Below are 25,639 nucleotides of genomic sequence, written 5' to 3' on the forward strand. Positions count from 1 at the left end.
AAGAGAAACACACTTGTTACGTGTGCTTGGAACCAGTCACTCAAGTTTCAGAAGAAGTAATTGCAAGAGAACTGTTCAGTTGAGCTTTGAAAAAGGAAAAGGGTTCAGGGAGCAGGGCCAATCTGGATTGAGATTTTTATCACAGCAAATCTCTATTAGTCATAGACCAACATATCACAGTTTTTTTTCAAAATGCATTCTTAACTTCAGTTCATTTATAGTGCAACTAAAGTCAGCTGTTTACCCACTTTCACTAATCCAGGTGTCTGCAAACTAGGCAGCTTTAAGACTTGTAGACTTCAATTCCCCAAATTCCTCAGCCAGCCTAGTTAGGATCCCTGCCCTAACCAATGTTGAGAATTATTTTAAAGCAAACACTAGATATATTTAGTGAAGGAACATCACATATACATAATATAATCTTTGAAATGTTGGTGTCTGGACCCCGCCTGCTAATTGTCACAGAAGGCAGATCAACCATACCTACCTATCGCGCAATTCAAGCGTTGGGTTCCTCCACCATGATTCTAGAAGATTCCATCCATTGGCAACCTTCAGTCTCAAAAGACTGTGGTATCGTGCTCTGGAAAGAGGTCCTAAAACAGCATCTGGTGGATTAAAAAGGCCAATCCGAGAGTGGCAATCCCTTCCACACTGAGGGCAGATACATTCTGTCCCCTGCCCAGCCCCCAGATTTCTAGAAGATTACTCCTCAGTATATACCATGTTGTTAGTTTTGCCAAAGAATCAGAAAAACAAGCAATGTGATCTCAATTTGAGGAAGAAGAAAAGAACTTAGATGCCATTTTTCTCTGGCTGTCCAGAGTCCTCGGAGAGTGGGCAGCATAGAAATATGACTAATAATAATAATAATAATAATAATAATAATAATAATAATAATTCCCAAACTGTGCCTTCTTCCATACACCAAATGCACTCCTGTCTTAATACCACTCCTACTATTCTCTTTCTTACCATATACTCATATGTTTACTTTCTAACTGCAATTTGGAGCATGTTAGTGCTACCGGTTTCACACCATTGCATGCTAGCAAACCTACAACTCACGAGCCACAAAATTTTACCTTGAATTAACCCTGTGTTGGGAATAGGATGCTTGATGAAGTACCTACAGGTAGCTCTCGCCTTCAACAGTTCATTTAGTGACATTCAAAGTTACAACAGCACTGAAAAAAGTTTCACACTTATGACCTTTGCAGCATCCCCATGGTCCCATGATTTACATTCGGATGCTTGAGAACTGACTCACATTTATGACGGTTTTGCAGTATCCCAGACTCATGACCCAGACCTACTGACAAGCAAACTCAATGGGGAAACCAGATTCACTTAACCGTGTTACTAACTTAACAACTGCCGTGATTCCCTTAACAAATGTGGCAGGAAATGTTGTAAAATAGGACAAAACTCACTTAATCTATGTTTTTCGCTTGGCAACAGAAATTTTGGGCTCAATTATGGTCAGAATTGAGGACTACCTGTATTTACCCTTTCCTTTACAAGGCAAATTCGTAACCTGCCTATTTTTCGCATCCGTTGGGTTTTTCAGAAGCTGCAATGCCAAACATTTAAATTCTATTTCAAGAGTGTGTGCATATACCATCTTTCCCCGAAAATAAGACCTTGTCTTATATTTTTTTGAACTCCCAAAATAAGCTCTTGGCCTTATTTTTGGAGATATCTTATTATTTTGGGGTGCATGAAGCAAGATGGGGTTCCTCTTGCCACCTTACCTGATTTCCAGCTCTGTCTCCCTAACCCTAACCAGAAGAAATGGCGGGGACTGGCTGCATATGTGTTTAAATATTTTCAGGAAGGGCTTATTTTCGGGGGGGCTTATTTTAGTGCATGCGCTCAAAATCCCAATTGGGCTTATTATCAGTGGATGTCTTTATTTTCGGGAAAACACGGTATGTATATCTGGTGCACACATCCATGTTGTCACACAGCTTTACTTGGGAAAAAGGGTTGATTTATGAGCCTGCAAAAAAGGGACAGTAACCAGAAGCAATTAGCATGGGACAGTAAAGTAATGGGAGAATCAGCCCAAGCTCTTCGATAGTGTTGTAGTAAGTTCTTTTTTTTCCCCCCCCAACTGTAGTAACTTTCCCCCCTCCCCCATGCAGTGTGAATTGTGCAGCTGCCATAATTACAGCTTTCTACAATTACATTCTAAAACAAAGCTAAATTGACCTTTCTCATCACATTGTGCAGAAAATTAAAATATCAGACAAGTAATAACCACTGTTTAAACAATGTAATAATGCTAAGCAATTAGAAGTTACAGACCCATTTACAGCTCCTATACATCAAGCTTGTTTTGGTGCAGAACTAAAGAGTCTGCATTCAAAATAAGGTCAGTCTTTACCCTACTAGGAGGAGGATCTACTCAAGGAAGAAATAATTGCAGCCTCTTTTGAATTGAGACTCAAAAGTCGTTCCCATTGTCATTCCTCCAACCCCTCTTCCAGGGTCTTTACTAAATGTGCCTAATAGGTACCCCTACTTGTTCGCTTCATTTATTCCGTGCCTCAGCTGCATATCTTTAGCATTGGTTATGCACAATTAGCACTTAGTTATTGTCTTCTCGCTTCTGTAAGATAAAAGCTCTTTACCGGGAGAAGACAACTAATTTTTAGCAGTCAAGCAAGGCAGGTAATTTTTGATACCCTCAGAACAAAATGTTTATGGAGATTCTCAGTCATCCAGTCATGGTTATCCCAAAGGTGCTTTTTCAAAAGGCAGCTGGACTTCATTTTTCCTCGAAGACATTTCGTTTCTCATCCAAGAAGCTTCTTCAGTTCAGTCAGTTCAGTTCAGTCAGAACTGAAGAAGCTTCTTGGGTGAGAAGCGAAATGTTTTTAAGGAAAAACAAAGTCCTGTTGCTTTTTGGAAAAGCAGAACGGGACCCCAGAACAAATGAAAACCTTGCTACAAGAGTAAATACAATGATGGCTATGGCTTCTGCTACCAAAGCAGGGATTAAATTTTGTAAACCTCCACAGCAGTGGTGAAATCTAAAATTTGTTACTACCGGTTCTGTGGGCGTGGCTTGGTGGGGGGGGAGTAATGTGACTGGGTAGGCGTGGCCAATTTTTTTTTTTTTTTTTTTTTTTTTTTTTTTTTTTACTTTTAAAACCATTTTTTCTACAACCTCTTTGGTGAAAAGGTTGTAAAAAATGCTTTCAAAAGGCTCTGACGATCCCAGCTGAGTTGCCTGATCGGCAGAGACTTTTTTTCTTTTAAATGCCTTTGCCGATGAGGCAACTCAGCTTGGATCGTCGGAGGCTTTTAAAAGAAAAAAAGGGTTTTTTTCTTTTAAAAGCCATTGATGATCCCAGCTGAGCCGCACGATCATCAGAGGCTTTTTTTTTTTAAAAGCATTTTTTCAGCCGAAGAGGTTGTAGAAAAAATGCTTTTAAAAGTAAAAAAAAAAAAAAAAAAGCCTCTGATGATTGTGCGGCTCAGCTGGGCATGGGGGGGGGGCAGGGATTTTAGCTACCAGTTCTCCGAACCACCCGCCTCCATCGCTACCGGATTGGGCGATCCAGTCCGAACCGGGAGTATTTCACCTCTGCTCCAGAATACAGAAAAGGAGAGTTCCAAACTTGGAAGAAATATCAAAAACCATGTAGAACATGGCCAGATCATCTAATAATAGAAATTTCAAGTGAGACAAGGCAGTGACTAGAGGTATGCTATGGATTACAGTGCAGATTCTTCCCAGATGTTCACCATATACCACAAGGTATATGATGGCTCAGTGGCTAAGATGCTGAGCTTGTCGATCAGAAGGTTGGCAGTTCAGCGGTTCCAATCCCTAGTGCCACGTAACGGGGTGAGCTCCCGTAACTTGTCCCAGCTTCTGCCAACCTTGCAGTTTGAAAGCACATAAAAAATGCAAGTAGAAAAATAGGGACCACCTTTGGTGGGAAGGTAACAGCGTTCTGTGCACCTTTGGCGTTTAGTCATGCCAGCCACATGACCATGGAGACATCGTCAGACAACGCTGGCTCTTCAGCTTTGAAACAAATGAGCACTGCCCTCTAGAGTCGGGAACGACTAAACGCCAAAGGCACATGGAACATTGTTTCCTTCCCACCAAAGTTGGTCCCTATTTTTCTACTTGCATTTTTTATGTGCTTTCGAACTGCTAGGTTGGCAGAAGCTGGGAAAAGTAACAGGAGCTCACTCCGTTACGCGGCACTAGGGATTCGAACTGCTGAACTGCCGACCTTCTGATCAATAACCTCAGCATCTTAGCCACTGAGCCACCATATACCTTGTGGTATATGGTGAACATCTGGGAAGAATCTGCACTGGAATCCATAGCAATTCATAGCATACCTCTAGTAACTGCCTTGACTCATTTGAAATTTCTACTATCAGATGATCTGGCCATGATCTAGATGGTTTGTTATATTTCTTCCAACTTTGGAACTCTCCTTTTCTGTACTCTGAAGGTTTACAAAATTTAATCCCTGCTTTGGTAGCAGAAACCATAGCCACCATTGTATTTACTCTTGTAACAAGGTTTTCAAGGGGCGGGCCCCTCACCCCGTTATGCGGCACTAGGGATTCGAACCGCTGAACTGCCGACCTTTCGATCGACAAGCTCAGCGTCTTAGCCACTGAGTCACCGCGTCCCAAATTTCTGAAGATTAGAAACCCATTATACAAATGGCTGAAGAGATACTTTCTTTGACCTTCCATTTGTCCTTGTTCTAGAGAGCCTATGATCCCTCACCAGACTTCTGCTTGTAACTTCTGGCCATTGTGTTTGGAATGCCAAATAGCCTTCTTCTTTGGTTTTAAAATGGGAAGGGCTGCATAACGGCCCAGAATTTCTCATTCAACATACAGCGGTAGCATTTCCTATATTCGGCACTGCTCCAGTTGCTGGAATTGCTAACACTGCTCCACTGCTCCAGTTGATAGGAGGTGAAGTGAAAAGAGGCCACTGCACACACTCCCTTTTAGATATGATCTTGAAATAGATTTGCAAGCAGCGGGGAAAAGGAAACGCCTTCCGTGAGTTGTGCTCCGTTCCTGCTGATTATGCGGGCAACATTAGGATCGTAGCTTGCCCTAGACTTCTTCTGAGGTGCTCTTTCAGCTTCTCAGTCTAGACTACTCCTCTGAGATTTCTTAGCTGTCTCCTAAATATAAATCAGTCAACCCTTGCTTGGCTGTTTTTAGCTGTTTCTCCTGTGAACTTGCATGGATAGGAAATTTAATTAGAATTGGGGGTGGGGGGAGAGAGAGCTGTGGTACAAATTCTGCCTACTTCAGCCCTATGAGCCTTGGATCTGATGCAATGGTGAAATCCTACCGGTTTCCACTGGTTCGGGCGAATTGGTAGTTAAAAAAAAAAACCCTACTGGTTCCTCCGAACCGGTATTTCCGACGATCAGCTGTGCCGTGCGATTTAAAATCTCTAAAAAGCAGGGAATCCTGCTTTCTAGTGAATCTAAATCGCGCGGCACAGCTGTTCCCCCCAGCTGTTATACTTATCTTCCCAAGGCTCCTTTTTCCGCGTGTTTTTTGCGTACCGCGCATGTGTGCAGTACATGCAGTACTGCATGTGTGCAGGAGCCCTGGTAGCGCAGCAGACTAAAGCACTGTTATTAACATCAGCTGCCTGCAATTACTGCAAGTTCAAATCTCACCAGGCTCAAGGTTGACTCAGCCTTCCATCCTTTCTAAGGTAGGTAAAATGAGGACCCAGATTGTGGGGGCAATAAGCTGACTTTGTATAAAATATACAAAAGTATGAAGGCTATTGCTTAACACATTGTAAGCCGCCTTGAGTCTTCAGAGAAGGGTGGCATATAAATCAAATTAAAAAAAAAAAAGTGAACCGATGGCAAGCCAGTTCAAATTTCACCACTGATCTGATGGACTTCGTCAGTGGATTTTTACAGAGAAATAGCATCTTGTACCAGGGGTGAAATTTCCCCCGGTTCGGGCTGTTTTGGCTGAACTGGTAGCAATGGCGGCCAGTGGTTCAGAGAACCGGCAGCGATGGCGGCGCGAGGCTCCGCCTACCCACCCGGTCGTCATTACTTCCTGCTTTTAACCAGGAAGTAACCTGTTTTTTACCCTCTGCACATGCGCAGAAGAGTTTGTGCATGCGCAGAGGGTCCAAGCACACATGTGTTGTATACGGGCACTTCCAAACCGGTTGAGAAGGTAAGTAGATTTCACCCCTGTCTTGTACTATCTCCCACCATGGTGCTTGTCAAGGGAGAGATGAAACTCTTGTTGTGTTTTGGGGTTTTTTTTGTCCACTGAATGATGTGAAAGAATCACTCAAACTCTCCGTTTTTTCTAGCATGAGCGGTGGAATTGGTCGAAAGAATGGGATTTCACACTTTCCTTCCACATTTTATATTTAGATGATGGTTCGTGCATCTCCATGTTTTCACATGGATCGCTTTTATCTTACTATATATACATACATGGATGGGATGAATATTTCCTCAAAAGGCAAGAACCTGATCGTTTTTTTGCAGAGGACTAGCAATGCCCACCCAGACGCAAAAGAAAGAGAAGCTATAAAAGAAGATTTGCTCCCTCGGTCGAGTCTCTTAGCTTTGTTCTGTAAGAAATATATAATGAAATATAAAAATAGGCTGCAGGAGACCACAAATTGGGAAATAAGACCCGTTTGGTGAAACTGATTTGTCCATAAATAACGCCAGCATTTTCAGGATCATTTTATAATCTGTGTTTATAGAGAATGGGTTTTAATCCACGAATGGAAGAAAGACAGAAAGAGAAAGGAATGTGGGTTGAAGTTTGGAGGGGGTTTTTTTGGGGGGGGGGGGGAGGTGGTGACAGGAGAGAGACTGAGAGTCCACAAATAAACAGTCCAATTTTCCTTCGGGAGCCGAGCTAATTCTTTTCAATTCACTTTTTTTTATTACACTATTTTCTCCCCTTCTCTCTATTTAGCAAGCATAAGGATGAATTTCCAAAGCTACCCAGTTGGAAAATAAATGGCTTCGCTGTTTGTCTAGCATTCCAATCTTTACAAATGTAAATCAGTCCAACTGCTGTTCCATTTAAAACCTCACAACTTCACAAAGCATTCAAGGCCTCTTTTCAGTATACAATTTACTCGGTGACAATTCCCTCAGATTTCGGCTTCCAGCGTCATTAGAGAGTGACTGACTAATAAAATACGAGGGAGCCGCTATCAGAGGTTCGGCAGGTCAGCGCGTATAATTCTGTGTACTTTTCCTGGGTCAGCTACGCCAGATCCTGCTATTTGAAGGTTAAATTGTTGCAATTAAGTACATATACAGCCTATTCCCATAGCTACTCTGTTGTTCAGTGTACTGTAAACAATGCATGCATTTATTTCGGCTCTTAATTGGGTCCAAAATGTTGCGGTTTGGAAGATTATGAAGCGGGGGGGGGGGAGAGAGAAAGGACAGTGTAATCTAAGGCCAAATTAAAGACTGCTTTGCAAGACCAAGGTGGGTAATTAGTTGAAGCAAAGGCGTTGTCCACGTCAATGCAAAAGAAAAAAAGTTCATTTGGGTGACTCTTTTTTATTATTATTATTATTATTTAATTGGACTGCAGCAGGCAGTTCCTCCAAGGATGTTTTTATAGATGGAGCTCTTGTAACAAACCGATTATGATACCACACCTCCCAATAGCATCATTCATTAGCTAAATTCTTCTGTAGGCTGAAGGACCCCTGGCTGTGTCTGGGGGGGATGGTCCATTCTCTTCTCCAGACTGCATTTAAAAAGTTCATTCTTTTGAAGGGGGGGGGAAAGTAGACTCATTGTAGAAACCATCTACTCATGCCACTGTGCTAGACAGTTTGGGTTTTGTAAAAAGGCCAATTTTTACCGCTTTCGAGCAGTGGTGGAATTCAGCTGGTTCTATCCGGTTCAGGTGAATCGGTAGCGGCGGCTGTGGGAGGCTCCGCCCACCCGCCCGGACATCATCACGTCCCATTTTTTACCTTCTGCACATGTGAGGAAGGCTCTGCACATGTGTGGAGGTTGTGCGAGCAAAGTGAACATGCACGCTCACATTTGCGAACCGGTAGCAAAGGTAAATGAATACCACCAGGAATACGACTGATCCCGGACCTCCGTACTTTCCCTCGAGCTTTGAAGACCTTTCTATTTCAGCAAGTCGGGCTGTCTTAAAATTTTAATGGGTTATTTTATGGGTAAAGGGTTTTAAATTTTGGGAAGCCAATTTGATTTAATTCTGCTTTAATTCATCTTAATTTTTATATTGTATGTATTTTAATCATGGCTGTTCACCGCCCTGAGTCCTTCGGGAGAAAGGCGGTATACAAATTTAATAAACCTAAACCTAAACCACCCCAATACCACAGCAAGAATCACATTCGCAAAAAAATTGGAAACAAAAAAATATACCGTCAGACGAAACTGTAATTAGGAAAATTCTAGAATGCGCAGAGATGGATAAAATGACTATGGAGTTGAAAGAGAGAGAGGATTCAGACTATTATGAAATATGGAATAAAATGTACAGTTGGCTCGAAAATAGAAATCAGAACAAGAAATGTTTAACTTAGTATTGATGAAACTTAAAGTAACTGAACAACTTTAAATAAAGAGAGGTAAATATAAACGAATATAAATGTGTGGATAAGAACAAATGTATATTATAATGTGTATATATACACTGCTCAAAAAAATAAAGGGAACACAAGCAGAAGACATCTGAGATCTGAATGAATGAAATAGCCTTATTAAATACTTTGTTCGTTACATACAGTAGTTTTGTGTTCCCTTTAGTTGTTTGAGCAGTGTATAAACTACTGTATGTAAAGAACAAAGTATTTAATAAGGCTATTTCATTCATTCAGATCTCAGATGTCTTCTGCTTGTGTTCCCTTTATTTTTTTGAGCAGTATATATATGTCGGAGTAATGCGATTATTCTACTATTGAGTAGTAAATAGAAATGATAGAATAGAGAACTACAAAAGCAAAGTACGTAAGTTGATACGAAATGCTGTAAAATTACCATTAATGTTATGTAATGTTCAATATGTTATGTTTTGACATGTTTTGTTTTCATATATGTGTGATTGTTTTTTGTGTTGTTTTTAAAGACAAACTGTTTAATAAAAATTATTTTTTTTAAAAAAAATACCACCCCTCCTTTTGAGCCCCAATTTTGGATTAAAAAAGATGCGGATAGAAGGAACCCTACAAACCTTTCGTTGCTTAATATTTCCCTGCTCTCCTGTAGCACCTCATGGTGACATAGACCTTAATTTGGTGGCATCCATCACATGTGTGCAAGCGATAGATAAATAGCTAACATCAGATGCATCATTTCATCTATTTTCCTGGAAATTTGCTTTCACCATAAAATTATTTCTGTTTATTACGGATGTTTTTGGCTTATGACTTCTCCCCAGGTATTACACTTTAGCCACAATCGAGTATGCTATTTCTTCTTCACCTATATTCTTAAGCTCACATCTCACCGAGCCATAAAGTGGTTTGTTTGGCTAGAGTTCTGCATGTTGTATAAACCCAACTAATCGTGGTTCATTTATATCGACGTAATTTAATGTATCTGCAGCTTGGGGCATTGTGAAATTTCAGAATATCGGTTTTTCTGATTTTTGCAAACAAGTCCGTTACTAATTGTATTAACTAAAGTGATCCTGCTTACTTATTTTGTCAACGTTTTGTGCGCCTATTAATGTATCTTAAAATTAGTTTGAGAGTTACTGTATATTTAACTGCTGTTTCAAAGGCATGCTACAGAAGGAGATCAAGCTAGCCAAATGATAAATGGGCAATCAGTAAATGCATCCATTTGAAACTTAATTTGTATTTCTTACTTTAAATACTTTGCTGTTTAATAACTAAAAGGCATGTATAACTGTATGTTTATGATTCTTTTTCTTTTGTAGTGGCCCAAGGCTCTATTCGTTAGCCTTTCTAGTGTAACGTTTTAACAAGGGGCCTACAAGCATTACATAGCTTAGGGCAGGGGTCCCCAAACTTGGCAGCTTTAAGACTTGTGGACTTCAACTCCCAGAATTCTGCCACGCCAACCAAGCCATGCCATACCCACCAAGCCACGCCCACAGAACTGGTAGTAAAAAAATTTGAATCCCACCAGTGAATAATCCCTCCAAGCCTGGATAACCAAACATGAACTATATTTTATTTATGTAGGTATCAATCAAATTTATATAGCTGCCCATCTTACCAAAAGCAACTCTGGGCACCATACAACAATTGGATCCTAGTGCGGATCTTTCTGTCAGGCCATACAAAATAACCACTGCCTCGGTGGCGCAGTGGTTAAAGTGCAGTACTGCAGGCTACTTCCACTGCCTGCCAGCTGCCTGCAATTTGGCAGTTTAAATCCCACCAAGCTCAAGGTTGACTCAGCCTTCCAAGGTGGGTAAAATGAGGACCCAAATTATTGGGGGCAATATGCTCTGTAAAACCGCTTAGAGAGGGCTGTAAATGCACTGTGAAGCGGTATATAAGTCTTAAGTGCTATGAATAAAACAATTGGATAAAAATCACAAATATAAAAACAACAGATACAGAAATCAACCTACAAAAAAAACAAATATACAACCAATTTGTATATTGAGCAGTGGTGGTGCAGTAATTAGAATGCAGTATTGCAGGCTAATTCTGCCGACTGTCAGCAGTTTGATTCTCACCGGCTCAAGATTGACTCAGCCTTCCATCCTTCCGAGGTGGGTAAAATGAGGACAGCATATCGTTGGGGGCAATAGGCTGACTCTGTAAACTGCTTAGAGAATCGGTAAAGCCTAAATCTTAAGTGCTATTGCTAATTTGGGCCACTGTCCCAATCCATTCCTATTCTTGTTGTTAAGATTTGCTGAACAACCAAACAGCATTCTAAGTCTTGTTGGGATGGGGTTGTGAGGAGAAAGGGCTGGGTGTAGACAAGGAGATGCTAGAAAAACATGAAGAACTGTGGTTGGCCATCTTAAAGGTTCCCCTCCTGGTTGGAAGCGTTTGTCATAAGATCCAATACAAACTGAATCATCTCTTTTCCCTTTTGTATTTCCAGATTTTGCGTGGGAGACAAATTTTTCCTAAAGAACAACATGATTCTCTGCCAGACGGACTATGAGGAAGGTTTAATGAAAGAGGGCTATGCACCCCAGGTCCGCTGATTCAGCCCCTCCAAACTTCTCTGATTATGGAAGCCCATCGTTCTTTTCTCTTTCTTTCTGTTCTTTCCTTCTCTTTTTAACATGTATATAAGAAATGACACCAGAACCTACTAAATAGCATAGATATAGGGAGACAAAATGATCCTGTGGAATAAAAAGAGAACTGCACTTATCTGTAGTAAAAAAAAATTGCACCTGTTCACGCCTGGATGTCCATTAAAAATATTGTACATACTGCTGAAAGTTTAGTTTTGATTTTGGCTTGCTGGTTTTGGGAGGGTTTTTCTTTTTCCCCCCTTTTGTGTCCTTTGGCATGAGATGCTTATTTTGGACTAATGTACATAATATATTGTAAGATTTGAAGCACAAATGTAATACAGTTTTATTGTGTTACGATTTGTGTTCCCGTTTGCTTCTTTGTATTGTTGCATTTAGTACAATCGGTGTCTAAACTTTATGATATATTTATGCTTTCTGTATCTACCAGCTATTTTGAAAAAGCTATATCTTTCTAGTAAAACCAACAAGCAAGGGGGGGGGGAGAGATTTTAAGAGCCAATCCCATTGCATTCTTCTCTGTATTGGAAGCTGTACAACTGTGCAACATTGACCCTTGAACTATTCGAATTAAAAATAACAGATGAGATTGAGCCAATATTAAGTACCTACTTCCATTGAAATGGATAGGATATATTTAAGTGCACGCTTAACTCCTCTGTTTAAATCAGTGGGCTTTAGAATTGCTTAACTTTTTACTAGATTATTATGCTAGCAACAGACAGTGCTGAATTTGCTGTGGTCCGAGATATTTTAGAAGATCATTGGAAACCTGCTGCTGCTTTTTCCTTTAAAAAAAGAAAAGGAAAGGAATGATGTTAGCTCTTTTCGTTCACTCTGCGTATTGAAAATTTATTTCCTGTTTTGCCATAATTGGATATGGCTATGTTGTCGCCTACCGACAATAATTTTACAGACAGGAATTTTCAACTTTTGCCAAGCAGGTCTTTCATTCTTTTGGGGGCTGCTGTGCTCCACGCCCTCCCTAAGAAAATATAATATTCTCCATTTCCAATATAACTGGGAATGAGGAGCTGAGCCCCAATGCAACTCAGTGCCTTTGGGTGTCATGTAAAATATTTTATATGTGTATATATAAATATTTCTGAAGTTATTTTAATGTAGCATAGTGATTTCTGCTCCTGTACAGGAACATATTATTTAAGAAGAAAAACACCCTCAAGTGTCTTTCCTAAATTTCATCTTGTCCGGTGGATTTAAGAGATTGTGTGGTCAATCCCAACTTGCAATATTGACCATGAGTGCCCTCTTGAGGTTACTATCTATGTGCTAATGCAAGACAACTGGACAACTGGTCCGAGACACTTCCGTGGTGTCTGTCCCACCATGGTGGCAATGCCTTCATGCCGGAGACTGACCAAAACCCTGTTTCATCGTTCAGAAGCACGATCCTCTGTTTTGCTTTGGCCTGCCATTTGTGGAAACAGAAATGAAAAGCCTCCAGTAGAGCCCTAAGGTTTTTTAGCATCTGTTCTTTTGTAGATGTGTTTGCTCAAAACTTAACTGGATATTGTATTTTTTTTTTGTTCGTTTGTTTGTTTCTTAATTTATTGTTATCCATTCCAAATTGTTGGGGTGGGAACTTCTAAAAAGAAATAAAATCTAAGGATTGGATGGCAATATTTGAAACTGGTGCTTCTCCACATCCCGTCGCCTTCTTTGTTGGCCAAGTGCTAGTTTTCTAATAAAAGGTGCCATTCGCATTGTACACAACAGCTGTTCAGAAAAAAAACACCAACTGAAATGGGGAGATTCACAATTTCTCTGCTTGCACAATTTCCCTGGAGTGGTAACACTGGGACCGTGATGGCGAACTTATGGCACAGGTGGCACACGTAGCCATATCAGTGGGCACGCGAGCTCAGCTCCCGCATGCATGTACGCACCAGCCAGCTGATTTTCGGGCCTTCTGGGCCCATCAGAAGTAGGGAAACAGGCTTTTTCCTGCCTGCAGAGGGCCTTGAGGGGGGAGGCCCGTTTTTTGCTCTCCCCAGCCTCCAGAGCCTTTCTAGGAATCTGGAGAGGGCGAAAACGGCCTTCCCCACTCCCCCGGAGGGCCCCACCACCACCACGCGATAGCAAAAAGCACTAGGACTACTGCACTAGGACTACTCCTTCTCCAGCCCGCTGGCCATCATTTGGAGTCCTCAAATAAATGCATTGTGAGTTGAGCAGGGCACCTTCCTGGGCTCCCAATTTCATGATCTATTGCTCTAAGCACAATCTTCCAATTAAGGGGGCTTGGCACCAGTTCATCAGTTATCCTGGTCTGCCAAGCAAAGTGATGCTTCATTCTGTCCGTACTGGGAAGAGGACAACTATATTCCCTTTTGGTGTTGCATTTCAAAGAAAATCTTTTACGGTTTCTTTCCCTACCTGGCTACTTTATGCAATTCCTGTAGCCAGGTTTATCATTTACACAAAGGCTTTTGATATCCACAAATGAGGACCAGGTTCATTTCATCCACAGTGTCATATGAACCGATCTAGGTTGCACTTTCCACGCTAATAGGCATAGTGAAGCACAATTATTCTTCCTTTAGAAGGTGGAATGCTGCGATCCATTTTAAAAATAAATAGTGCACAAATATGTCAGCATTAGGCAAATGATCTGCAAGAAAACATTTTGAGAGCGTTCTTATACAATCTTGCATCTTTCTGTAGTACTCTGCATTGTTTTAGAAATTTGCATAGAAATTCACTCTGCAAATTTCTAAAAACAATGCGAAGTGCTATGGAAAGATGCTGAAATATTTGCATTTGGAAAAAAAAGAATGCAAGTACAGTATTGCAAAAACCAAAGTGCACAAATTCAATTATTTCTGGTCATATCAGAGTGATATCACTAGTTCCTCTTTGTCACTGCTGACTTCTTTTTAGTGAAACTAACGTGTTTCCCCAAAAAGAATGGATATTATATCAATTTTTGCTCCAAAAGATGCATTAGTTCTTATTTTCGGGGAAATATGGTACTAAGTGCGTTCATTTGGCTGACAATCTTAACAGGCTTATTTTTGGGATAGGGCTTATATTACGAGCATCCTAAAAATCATGCTAGGGCTTATTTTCCAGTTGGACCTTATTTTTGAAGAAACACGATAATAGTTTGCTTATTTGTTTAGTTGGTTATTTATTCATTAAACTTATATGCTGGCCATCTCACAGTGCAGCAATTCTGGGCCGCTTACATACTGTTTTAACACAAAAAACATTAAAATACTAAATATTAAAGTAAAAGGAGAGTAAATAAATTATAAACCAAAAAATTAAATGGCGTGTGGGTAGGATCTTCTTCCTAATTTACTAAGTGAAAGTTGAAGCCCAAAACCAAAAGGCAAAACCCAGTTTTGAGGCTCTTTCAGAAGGCCAAGAGGGTGGGCACAGATTTCACCTCAAGGGGCACAATATTCCAGAAGGCAGGAGCAAAAAACGTCCTTCTCTATCCCACCAGCTGGAACTCCATGACTGACAAGATCTGCAACATGCCATTTCTTCTGCAGCGAAGGGAGCAGGCCAATCCCATCCGGGTGAGACTGTTTGATGCAAGGTGATGGATAAATCTGACTCTAGATTTTGCCTTGGCTAACGTCTTTCAAAAAGCAACCGAGTCAGAAGATCATTTAAAAGCAATTTATTAGAGTACTCGAAGTGGGGTCTCCCTATGAAAAGGGGGAATCTGGACAAATGACTTAAGATTTACTTGTATAGTTAGCACAAGAGCTTCAAAAGTTAATTCGTTTAGAAATAGTCATCTGAGAGTTACAAGAATTAAAGCCAGGGGTGAAATCCAGCAGGTTCTGGAGAACCGGTAGCGGAAATTTTGAGCAGTTCGGAGAACCGGTAGCGGAAATTTGGAGTAGTTAGGAGTAGTTTGGCAAATACCACCTCTGGCTGGCCCCAGAGATTTTTGCAATATCTTTCCCCCAGGAGTGGGGAGGGAATGGGGATTTTGCAGTATCCTTCCCCTGCCATGTCCACCAAGCCACGCCTACCAAGCCACACCCACAGAACTGGTAGTAAAAAACATTTGGATTTCACCACTGATTAAAGCATTAAATAATATGTGAACCGAAAAGAACATTGCGTTCTGAGCAAAAGTAAAAGAAACATTTGCAATGGAAAAACATCAAAATGGAGCTGGGTAAGATACATCCTCAGCACTTCCCAAAGTTGGGCTTGACTATTTTCTTTGTTCATGGATGTGAGAACAGCTCAAAATGAAGCTGTTATCCACAACATATCAAACACTCTCCTACCAGTCTTGGTTTCTGAAACAGGCTATTTCTTGAACGTTAAGGCAAATTATTAGCAATATATTTGAACAAGCAAATTTAAAATACAACACCAATCAAGGTGTTGGTTCTCACCTTTAAAGCGCTCCATGGCTTAGGGCCCGGTTATTTACGAGACCACCTTCTGCCACCGATAACCTCCCACCGGCCAATTCGCTCCCACAGAGAGGGCCTCCTCAGGGTGCCGTCAGTCAAGCAATGTCGACTGACGATCCCCAGGGGGAGAGCCTTCTCTGTGGGGGCACCCGCCCTCTGGAACGAGCTACTCCCAGGAATACGACTGATCCCGGACCTCCGGACCTTCCGTCGAGCTTTGAAGACCTTTCTATTTCAGCAAGCTGGGCTGGCTTAAAATTTTAATGGGTTATTTTAAGGGTAATGGGTTTTAATTTTTGGGAAGCCAATTCGATTTAATTCTGTTTTAAATTATTTTAAATTTTATATTGTATGTATTTTAATTTTGGCTGTTCACCGCCCTGAGTCCTTCAGGAGAAGGGCGGTATACAAATTTAAACAATCAATCAATCAATCAATAAATGATAGATAGATAGATAGATAGATAGATAGATAGATAGATAGATAGATAGAAAACCCATGTTGGTTAGCCAGTGCAACACTACTACAAAAATCATGTTTCAAATATTACAAAGTCCACCCTGGGCAGCCCTCAAAGGGGTGACCTTCAGCTTACTTTCGCACTTCAGCTAGCAGAGAGAATCCTAATACTGATCCCGGGATCATATAGCCTCTGAATAACTATGCCGTCTTATCTTCGTGCGCCTAAGCCCTGTTTGTGTGAATCTACCTCTCATTATTACATGACAGGCCCATTGAAAAGCTATGAGTTTCACAGACATAAGAGTGGAATGCGTGCATGTCAGAAAAGATGCAAAGCTCAGGAGAAAAAAAGATAACGTTATTTAGCACGCAGTAGCAACCTGATGGATGCGTAGAGGTGCAAGAGCACAAATGATGATCTCAGGCGAAATGAAAACAAAAAGATGACTATTAGCCTCACATGCTAAATTGAATTTGAGGCAGCACATGAGTTCTGGATGATAAGCTGTTAAGATAATATTGCTTGCTTGCTTGCTCACTTGTTTTCTTTATAACAAGGGTGCCTGAATTCATTTCCTAATAGGTTGTTTTCCTCTCATTTTGGGAATTTGTTTATTTTTATTTTTTGCCATTTCCTTTTAAAAAAAAAACCATTCAGACAACTAGAGACCAAGGAACAGAAAAAAGATCCAGGGTGCTGCTCAATATTGTCGCTTGCAAATTCAGCAAAATAGTACAATAACATATTGATGGTTGATTGGGTCCTTTGGCTTGACCCAGGCTTAATCTTTTGCATGGCAGCTCTGATGACCACACTTGGAATATTGCATCCAGCTTTGGTCACCACCTTATAAAAAAGATGTTGAGATCTAGAAAGAGTGCAGACAAGGGCAACAATGATTCTTAAGGGACTGGAGGATAAAACATACGAAGAATGGTTGCAGGAACTGGGTATGTCGAGTTTAATGAAAAGAAGGACTAGGGGTGCCATGATAGCAGTCTTCCAATATCTCTGGGGCTGCCACAAAGAAGAGGGAGTCAACCTATTCTCCAAAGCATCTGAAAGCAGGAGAAGAAGCAGTGGATGGAAATTAATCAAGGAGAGAAGCAACCTAGAACTAAGGAGAAATTTCCTGAGAGTTAGAACAATCAGTGGAACAACTTGCCTCCAGAAGTTATGGGTGCTGCAAAACTGGAAGTCTTTAAAAAGAGATTAGATAACCATTTGTCTAAAATGATATAGAATTTCTTGCTTGAGCAGAGGATTGAACAGAAGACCTCCAAGGTCCCTTCCAACTCTTGGTAGTCTGTTCTGCTTTTCTATTATTATGATCCTCAAACAGTTAAAACATATAGGTGCTCTAACACCAGTGGTGGGTTTCTACCGGTTCGTCCTGGTTCGGGCAAACCGGCAGCGGTGGTAGGAGGCTCCGCCCACCTGCCTGGTCATCATCATGGACGCTCTGCACACACACACACACACACACACACACACACACACACAGAGTTCCAAACCGGTAGCGAAGGTAAGTGAAACTCACTTCTGTCTAACACAGGGGGTCTGCAACCTTAAATACTCAAAGAGTCATTTGGACTCGTTTCCCACAGAAAACACCGGGAACCACAAAACCTGGGTGGGCATGGCCAACTCAATGTCACTCACTTCCACCATTCACATGACCTCCCCCCTAGCCACGCCTACCCAGCCAGTCATTAGGGCAGAAAACCAGTTGTTAAAAAACACCAGGAACCACAAAATCCTTTTGACATATCTCTCTCTCCACTCCCTCCTTCTCTCCCCCACTCTCTCTCTCTGTATCTCTCTCTGTCTCTCTCTCTCTCTTCCCCTCTCTCTGTATCTCTCTGTCTCTGCCCTGGCCGCTTCTCCATCTCCCGCCATCGCCCTTAACCTTCTCAGGCCAGGTGAGGAGTGACTGGGAGGGGAGGGCGAGGGGCAGGGCCAGCCAATGGTGGGATCACCTGACAGGGAGCCAAAGCAGAGGGCCCAAAGAGCCGCATGCGGCTCTGGAGCCGCAGGTTGCTGACCCCTGATCTAACACAACAACTGTCTTGTTTGGCAACGGAAGTTAGGACAGCACTGAAAAAGTAAATTTACAACCAGTTCTTACATAACCATTGTGGTATCTAGCAGTCACATGATTATCAGATTCCAACAAGCAGAATCTGGCAGTAAAATTACAAGTCAGGGACACATCATGTCTCACTTAAAAACCATGGATCTTAACAACTACTAGGTTGCTGGTTGCCATTGTTTGGAAAATGTGTTATAGAGTTGACTTAAAAAAATTCAGTGGCTGGTTCTCTCTTCCTATAAGAAAGTGACATCAATATTAGAAGCAGTCATATTTTTAATTCTGCTGGTGCATTGTTTTGGTTTAATATCCCATCTAGACCCTTAAATTTTCCAAAACTAAACTAAAAAGGGTAAAATGGTTGTTCACAGGATGAACAGATTCATACTGAAGTAGGTTGCCCTTTGGGTAATCAGGTTCTAATATACTCAATTACGCTCAAAGCATCTATTAAATTTAGTATAGGACCAGTTTGGTACAGTGGTTAAGGCAACAGGCTAGAAACTGGGAGTTCTGTTTTAAGCATAAGGCCAGCTGGGTGGCCTTGAGCCAGTCATTTTCTCTCAGCCCTAAAAAGGAAGCAGTAGCAAATCACTTCTGAAAACATCGCCAAGGCAACAGCATGAACTAATCGAGGCCAGGAGTCATCACTGACTGGAGAAGGCACCCTAAAAAAGGATCTATGAATGTGCTTTTGCAAAGTAACTAAGCGAAGACCAAGTTTCTTTCAATATAAGTCTCACATGAACCTGATATTGGGCATTTGCTGGCAACCAAACTATTTTATTTTATAGTCCTGTACTGTATATCCTTATGACCAGTTGCTTTGCAATCATTTGAAGTTGTGGTAGACCACTAAAAAAACCCTAAAATTCCCCTAAAAATCTACTTATGACATGGCCCTGAAATTATGGCTGTTACACTGCTCCCAGGTTCGTTTGCCATTATGATCAACCGTAGGGATGCTATAGTGCTCCTCCCATGTCCCCCCATTCCCGGAAGCAGCCGCCATTTTCAGGGCAGCCACATTGAAATGTAACTGCTCAAAAACCGGCAGATACTTCTGGGATGACGTCACGTGGCCTACTAACAGAGCGGCCTGTCTTCCTTCATCCTGGCACTCTAAAGTGAAATTTGAGAAAGGAAATTACTAAGCTGATGATTGGAGCTACTGCAGCTCTATGTAATATCGAAGCTCTAGGTAATAGCTAAGGGACTGAATATCTATGGAGATTCTCAGTCATCCAGGTGATGGTTGTCCCAAAGTAGTGGTGGATTCCACCCGGTTCAGCCCGGTTCGGCCGAGCCAGTAGCAGTGATGATATGATATCACCGAACCGGTTCTATTCCTTTGAGAGCTGGACCCTCCCGCCCGCCCCTGCGTTAATACTACCTTTTATTTTGTCATTTTCAGCCCAGCTGAGAGGTGTGGCAGAGTGGATTGTCGCACCTCAGCTGGGCAGATTCGCAACGCGCTTACGCGTAGCGCAAGTTTGACCCGCATATGAGCGAAGCACATGCGTGGAGAGGCGATCGCGCGCGAAGCGCGTGCACAAACAGAACCGGTAGTAAAGCCGGTTAGAACCCACCCCTGTCCCAAAGGTGCTTTTTTCAAGAGGCAACTGGACTTTCTGGTTTTTTCTTTGAAGACGTTTCGCTTCTCACCCAAGAAGCTTCTTCAGCTCTGAAGATGCTTCTTGGACGAGCTGAAGAAGCTTCTTGGATGAGAAGCAAAACATCTTCAAAGAAAAACTAGAAAGTTCAGTTGCCTCTTGAAAGTACATAAGTGGTTAGAAAAGATGATAAGAAAATATGTAGATCTTAACCTGAACTATTTTTATTAGGCGTAACATCAGAAAAACCAAGAGGTGGAGATTAAGAATGTAATCTGTACTGTTAAGCAAATCAAATAACTTGGACGACACGATGTTTATTAAGCACTAACAAAATGTAAACAACAGAAAATCAATAAAATCTATTATATATATTTTTAAAAAACCACCTTCGGGACATCTAAGGGGCTGCCACAAAAAGGAAGAGGTCAATCTATCGTCCAAAGTACCTGAAGGCAGGATAAGAAGCAATGGATGGAAACTAATCAAGGAGAGAACCAACCTAGAAAAAATAAGAAATTTCCTGACAGAACAAAAAATCAGGGGAACAACTTGCCTCCAGAAGCATTTCAAAGGAAGGTCGGACTTCTAGAAGTGAAGGATTGGTTAGGATAAAGAAGGATGCCACAAACCAAAATGAATTTGTCTTGTGAGTTTTCCCATTGGGAAGCACCCTTAAATGCCTTTGCGATGATTTCACCAATTCTTTGCAAAGAAGACTAGCAAAAGTCTTCCTTGCCATCTTCCCTTTCTTTGCAGTGTCGTCGGATGAAAGCTTTCTGAGAAATTTTATGTAATCAATGTGTTCAGAACATCATCTGATACAAATTGCTCATTAACTCAATAGCACATCATAATAAAAGACAATTAATTAATGAGTCACCCTTGGATCACTTTGATTACAACACGGCTTGTAGAAATGGCAGTTATAAATTATGCTGCCTCTTTGTTTGAGGGGGGGGGTGCCTGTGTATAAAATCACCTGATCATAGCCAATGCGGTATTTTAACCCATGCTTACAATTGGCAATTGGAAGATTAGCTTCATAAAGGAGTGAATGCCATGTGTCCTATAGATCCTCAAACAATGGCTAGATGCTATCTGACAAGGAGGTCAACCTATTCTCCAAAGCACCAAAAGGCAGGACAAGAAGCAACGGATGGAAATTAATCAAGGAGAGAAGCTACTTAGAATTAAGGAGAAATTTCCCGACAGTTAGAACAATTAATTAGTGAAATGACTTGCCTCCAGAAGCTGTGGGTGCTCCATTACTGGAGGTCTTCAAGAAAAGATTGGTCAGCCATTTATCCAGAATGGTATAGGACAGTGATTGCATGCCAGGAGCCAGGGGTGGGTTCTAAATTTTTTTACTACCGGTTCTGTGGGCGTGGCTTATTTTGTGGGTGTGGCTTGGGGGGTCATGTGACTAGGTGGGCGTGGCTATCTGGTCAGAGTCATTTCTGGAAGGTCCTTGCACTTACGACCAGTCCTCGCACTTACGACCCGACTCATTTGTTTGCTTTTAACACTGATCAGCTGTAGGGCGGCCCTTTGAAGAGTTTAAACAGTTTTTTCCTTCTAGTCATCAGCTGGGACTCAGGAGGCAGCAATAGATTGGGGGTGGGACCAAATAAAAGGTAAGAATAATGTGGGTGGGAGGGCGGGGGGGGGAGAACCGGTTCGGTGACGTCATATCGTCACCGCTACTGGCTTGACCGAACCAGACCGAACCGGGAGGAACCCACCACTGCCAGGAGCAGGGGGGTCACATGCGTGCGTGCCCACACCCATAATTGTATGCGCCCTGCCCCTGCTCACGACCCCCCCACACGACCCCCGTTCCTGGCATGTGATGGCATGGTAGGCCCATTTTTTGCTCTCCCCACCATCCCCCGAGGTCCTTCGGAGGCAGGAAACAGGCTGTTTCCCTACTTCTGGTGGGCCCAGAAGGCCCGAAAATCAACTGGCCGGTGTGCTGAGTGACACGCATGCCATAGGTTCGCCATCAAGGATTTAGGGTTTCCTGCTTGAGGGGGGTTTGAACTAGAACAGGGGTGTCAAACTCTGACCCATAGTAATGTAGGTAATGCGGGTCCAGCTAGATGATCACTGAAGGGCCCTCTTTATTCATAGTATTGTAAGAAAGAAAATGTGCTTGTTTGAGAGAAGCAACTATATCCAGTTGAAACAGTACAAAGGCAGACAAATTCCTTTGAAGTAGAAACATTCTATAAGAGGGGCCCCTCGGTTGTCAGAGATAGAGACATTTGGTGATGTACAGTTTGAAGGTTAAAGAGACCAAGGATGACCACATGAAATATCAACAAGAGATAATTTGAATCTGTGCTTCGGTGATTTACAAGAAGAATTATGACTGTTTGGCAAAGATAATGTAACGAATGTCTGCAATGATAAAACTGCTGAGTTAACAGAATCCTTTGTCTTAGAAGTGTATAAAACCATTGTAACTAAGTTCTGTCTTTGTTCAAAGCTTCATGTACAAACTGGCTCTGAACCTATTGCGCAATACACTGTCTCTGACTAACCTAGGAAAGTTGTGCTGGTCTAATTATTCCACAACAATAGGCCCGCCCTGCAAACAGGAAAGGACCAGTCTGCAATGCCTCTGCCAGTGAAAACGGAACTCGGGAGGGCCGCATGTGCCACCCCCTGGCTCTGTTTTCACTGGCAAAAGGCTAGCAAAACAAACTAAAAACAAAACAAAAGGAGAAATGTTTCCCCTTTTGCATTTGAGCATCCAAGAAGGGACAGAAAGGAGAAAGGGAAAGAGGAAAGAAAAAGAAAAAGATGGGAAGAGAGCAAAGAAGGAAAAAGAAGGAAAGAGGGGAAGGAAGAAAAAAGGAGAAGGAAGAAGGAAGGAAAAAGAAAAGGATGGATGGATGGATGGATGGATGGATGGATGGATGGATGGATGGATGGAAGAGAAGGAAGGAAGGAAGGAAGGAAGGAAGGAAGGAAGGAAGGAAGGAAGGAAGGAAGGAAGGAAGGAGCCGAGGTGGCGCAGTGGTTAGAGTGCAGTATTGCAGCTACTTCAGCTAACTGCTAGTTCAGCAGATCAGGGGATCAAATCTCACTGGCTCAAGGTTGACTCAGCCTTCCATCCTTCCGAGGTGGGTAAAATGAGGACCCAGATTGTTAAGGGGGCAATATGCTATTTAGTATACTGTCTTTGGTGTAAGCCCCCCAGAGTTCTCGGAAAGTGGGCGGCATAGAAATATGAATAATAAATAAATAATAAATAAGGAAGGAAGGAAGGAAGGAAGGAAGCAACAGAGTGGTCAATGCCTGGAATGCACTACCTGACTCTGTCGTTTCTTCCCCAAACCCCCAAAACTTTAACCTTAAACTGTCTACTGTGGACCTCACCCCATTCCTAAGAGGTCTGTAAGGGGCGTGCATAAGAGCACCAGCGTGCCTACCATCCCTGTCCTAATTTTTCCTCTATTTGTATCTATTTTATGTATTCAATTCATGCTTATACTTATATATATTACCTAGTATGTTCTTGACAAATAAATAAAATAAATAAATAAAAAGAAAGGAAAGAAAGAAAGGAAAGAAGGAAGATTATAATGAGAAGGTGGGTGGGTGTGGGGGAAGTCCTGCCTTAGCACTTGGCCACCACAGGTGCCCCCGACATGAGTGATGCCGAGCTGGCCACACCCACCCCAGCCCCTGAGGTCAAACACCACCCTGATGTGGCCCTCAATGAAATTGAGTTTGACACCTCTGGACTAGAAGATCTCCAAGGTCCCTTCCGTTATTCTGTTAAGGAGCTTGCCTATGTTATCCTTATCTTCTCTAAAAATATATCATTGTCACTGTTATTCCCATTTTACAGGTAACTGCTCAAAGCCGAAGGCTTTAGCAGGTTATTGATTTCTAATTAAACAATTATGCAGGTTGTTTTTCCCATCAAGGTTACCGGATGGAGAGAAGACGCCATGAAGGAGACACCTGTTTGTCCTCAAATAAGCTGAAGGAATGATATGCGAGTAGCTTTTCCTCCCGTGTCAATTAGGTTGTTCTCCACTGGGTCTCAGATACGATACGATGTCTGTGTGAGTGTTTGTGTGGGTGTGTTACAACTCAGTGAAGATCATACACATTATGTGCAGAAGCTTACTGACATTTCATTCCACTCATTAAAAAGAAAGGGTATCACAATCAAAGCAGAAATTACTTTTGATATTTATAAACAAATTAATGTGCAACATTTGGTGGAAAAATGCAAATCAATGGGGAAGAAACTAACAGTTATTGACATCACAACTGGCACAAAAGTGGAATGTCACCCAATTAGTACTTGATTAGTGCCCAATTTTTTCTTCCTTAAAGCAAATATTAAATTTAGAGGAGAGATTTTCTCTACCGCTAAAATAGGAGGGAAGGGAATTACTGTATCTTTCCTCTTCATGGGTTCCATGTTTCAAATTACTAGAAGGGTAGTCGCCAAAGTTACAAATTAAACCCTGAAATGCTTAGCAGTTCTATTTCAACTTCTTAGTTGTTAGGAAATATGAAACTCCAGACTTCAGATCAGGGGTGGGTTCTACTTATCTTTACTACCGGTTCGCATTGTGCCCATGCGCGTGCTCTCGCTTTGCTCGCTCGCGTGCTCTTCTGCGCATGCGCAGATCACTTCTCATGACGTCTGGGTCAGTGGGCGGAGCCTCCCGCCAGTTTTACTACCGGTTCTTGCGAACCGGTCCAAACCGGGGGCAACCCACCACTGCTTCAAATCTTCGGTAGTTCTCCTTCTTCCAGTCAGAGAAGACAATATAGGCTGGTGAACTATGCCTTCTATCCCCCCATGTATGATGCCTATGTTGGTAAATATTGTACTTAAGTTTACCATTCAGCTCTTGGATAGAATCTTAGTCCCTGTTGATATCAGTCCTTCCCTTGTACTGAGCCGATCTTTTAAGACCATGCTTTAAAAGAAGTCCAACCCTGAAAGTTGAGAAGAACTGTTTCAGAGGTTTATCAGTGGCATGAATACTGCCACCCAGTGGTGGGTTGCCCCTGGTTCAGACCGGTTCGCAAGAACTGGTAGTAAAACCGGCGGGAGGCCCCGCCCACCGCCCCAGATATCGTCATAGGCAATCTGCGCGCAATCCCGTTGCGAACCAGTAGTAAAGATAAGTAGAACCCACCCCTGCTGCCACCCTTGCTATCTGCCTTTCTGAAAAGCGAGGAAGCTGGATGTTTGTGGACTCAGTCCTAGACCAGTTCAGAACTATAACAAAAGGCGAAGAACTCAGCCTTGATGACCATGTTGGAGGAAATATCCATCTGGTTCAGTTCCAAGCTGGGAGAAAGACACTGGAAACATGGAGGTTGATTGGAAAGATGGCTTATTGACGAAGCAGAACCACGTGATTCTGGGCAGCTGACAAAATGGGGTTGAGAGCGGAGGGTTTTATACCTTCTCTGGGCTTTGAATTTGAGCTTCCAGTTCCTGTGCACGAACATGTCCTTTAATTTTCTATTGGCTGTTGTCAGATTCCTATGTAGGGGTTATGTAGGGGTCATAGCTGGCTCTATTGGCAAAAGAGGAAATGCAAATCCTGGGTGTCTGTCTGTGGTCCCAGGTCTGGTTGAAGTTTGGACTGCTCTGAGATGATGCAATGAAGGGGCTTGTATTCTGAAAGGATGTTGGGCAATTCCTATTGTGGCTTAATGGCTTTATCCCAGAGGTGAAATCCAAATTTTTTTACTACCGATTCTGTGGGCGTGGCTTGGTGGGTGTGATGTGGGTTGGTGGGCGTGGCAGGGA

General features: G+C 42.1%; 1 protein-coding gene across 5 annotated transcripts in view; it reads left to right on the forward strand.

Annotated features, from left to right (window-relative positions):
* The window catches only part of LMO3 (LIM domain only 3), a 115,445-nt gene extending 102,542 nt beyond the window's left edge, over nucleotides 1-12,903 (forward strand). For all 5 annotated transcript variants that reach the window (XM_034402717.3, XM_034402719.3, XM_034402718.3 and 2 more), the window contains exon 4: nucleotides 11,100-12,903. In XM_034402717.3, the coding sequence (XP_034258608.1) occupies nucleotides 11,100-11,205 (106 nt within the window). In that variant the 3' untranslated portion in view covers nucleotides 11,206-12,903. The remainder of the gene's footprint in view (nucleotides 1-11,099) is intronic.
* Nucleotides 12,904-25,639: the final 12,736 nt, after the last annotated feature.

The sequence above is a fragment of the Pantherophis guttatus genome, chromosome 7 (assembly GCF_059756535.1).
Source record: "Pantherophis guttatus breed Tessera chromosome 7, ASM5975653v1, whole genome shotgun sequence".
NCBI classification, from domain to species: domain Eukaryota; kingdom Metazoa; phylum Chordata; class Lepidosauria; order Squamata; family Colubridae; genus Pantherophis; species Pantherophis guttatus.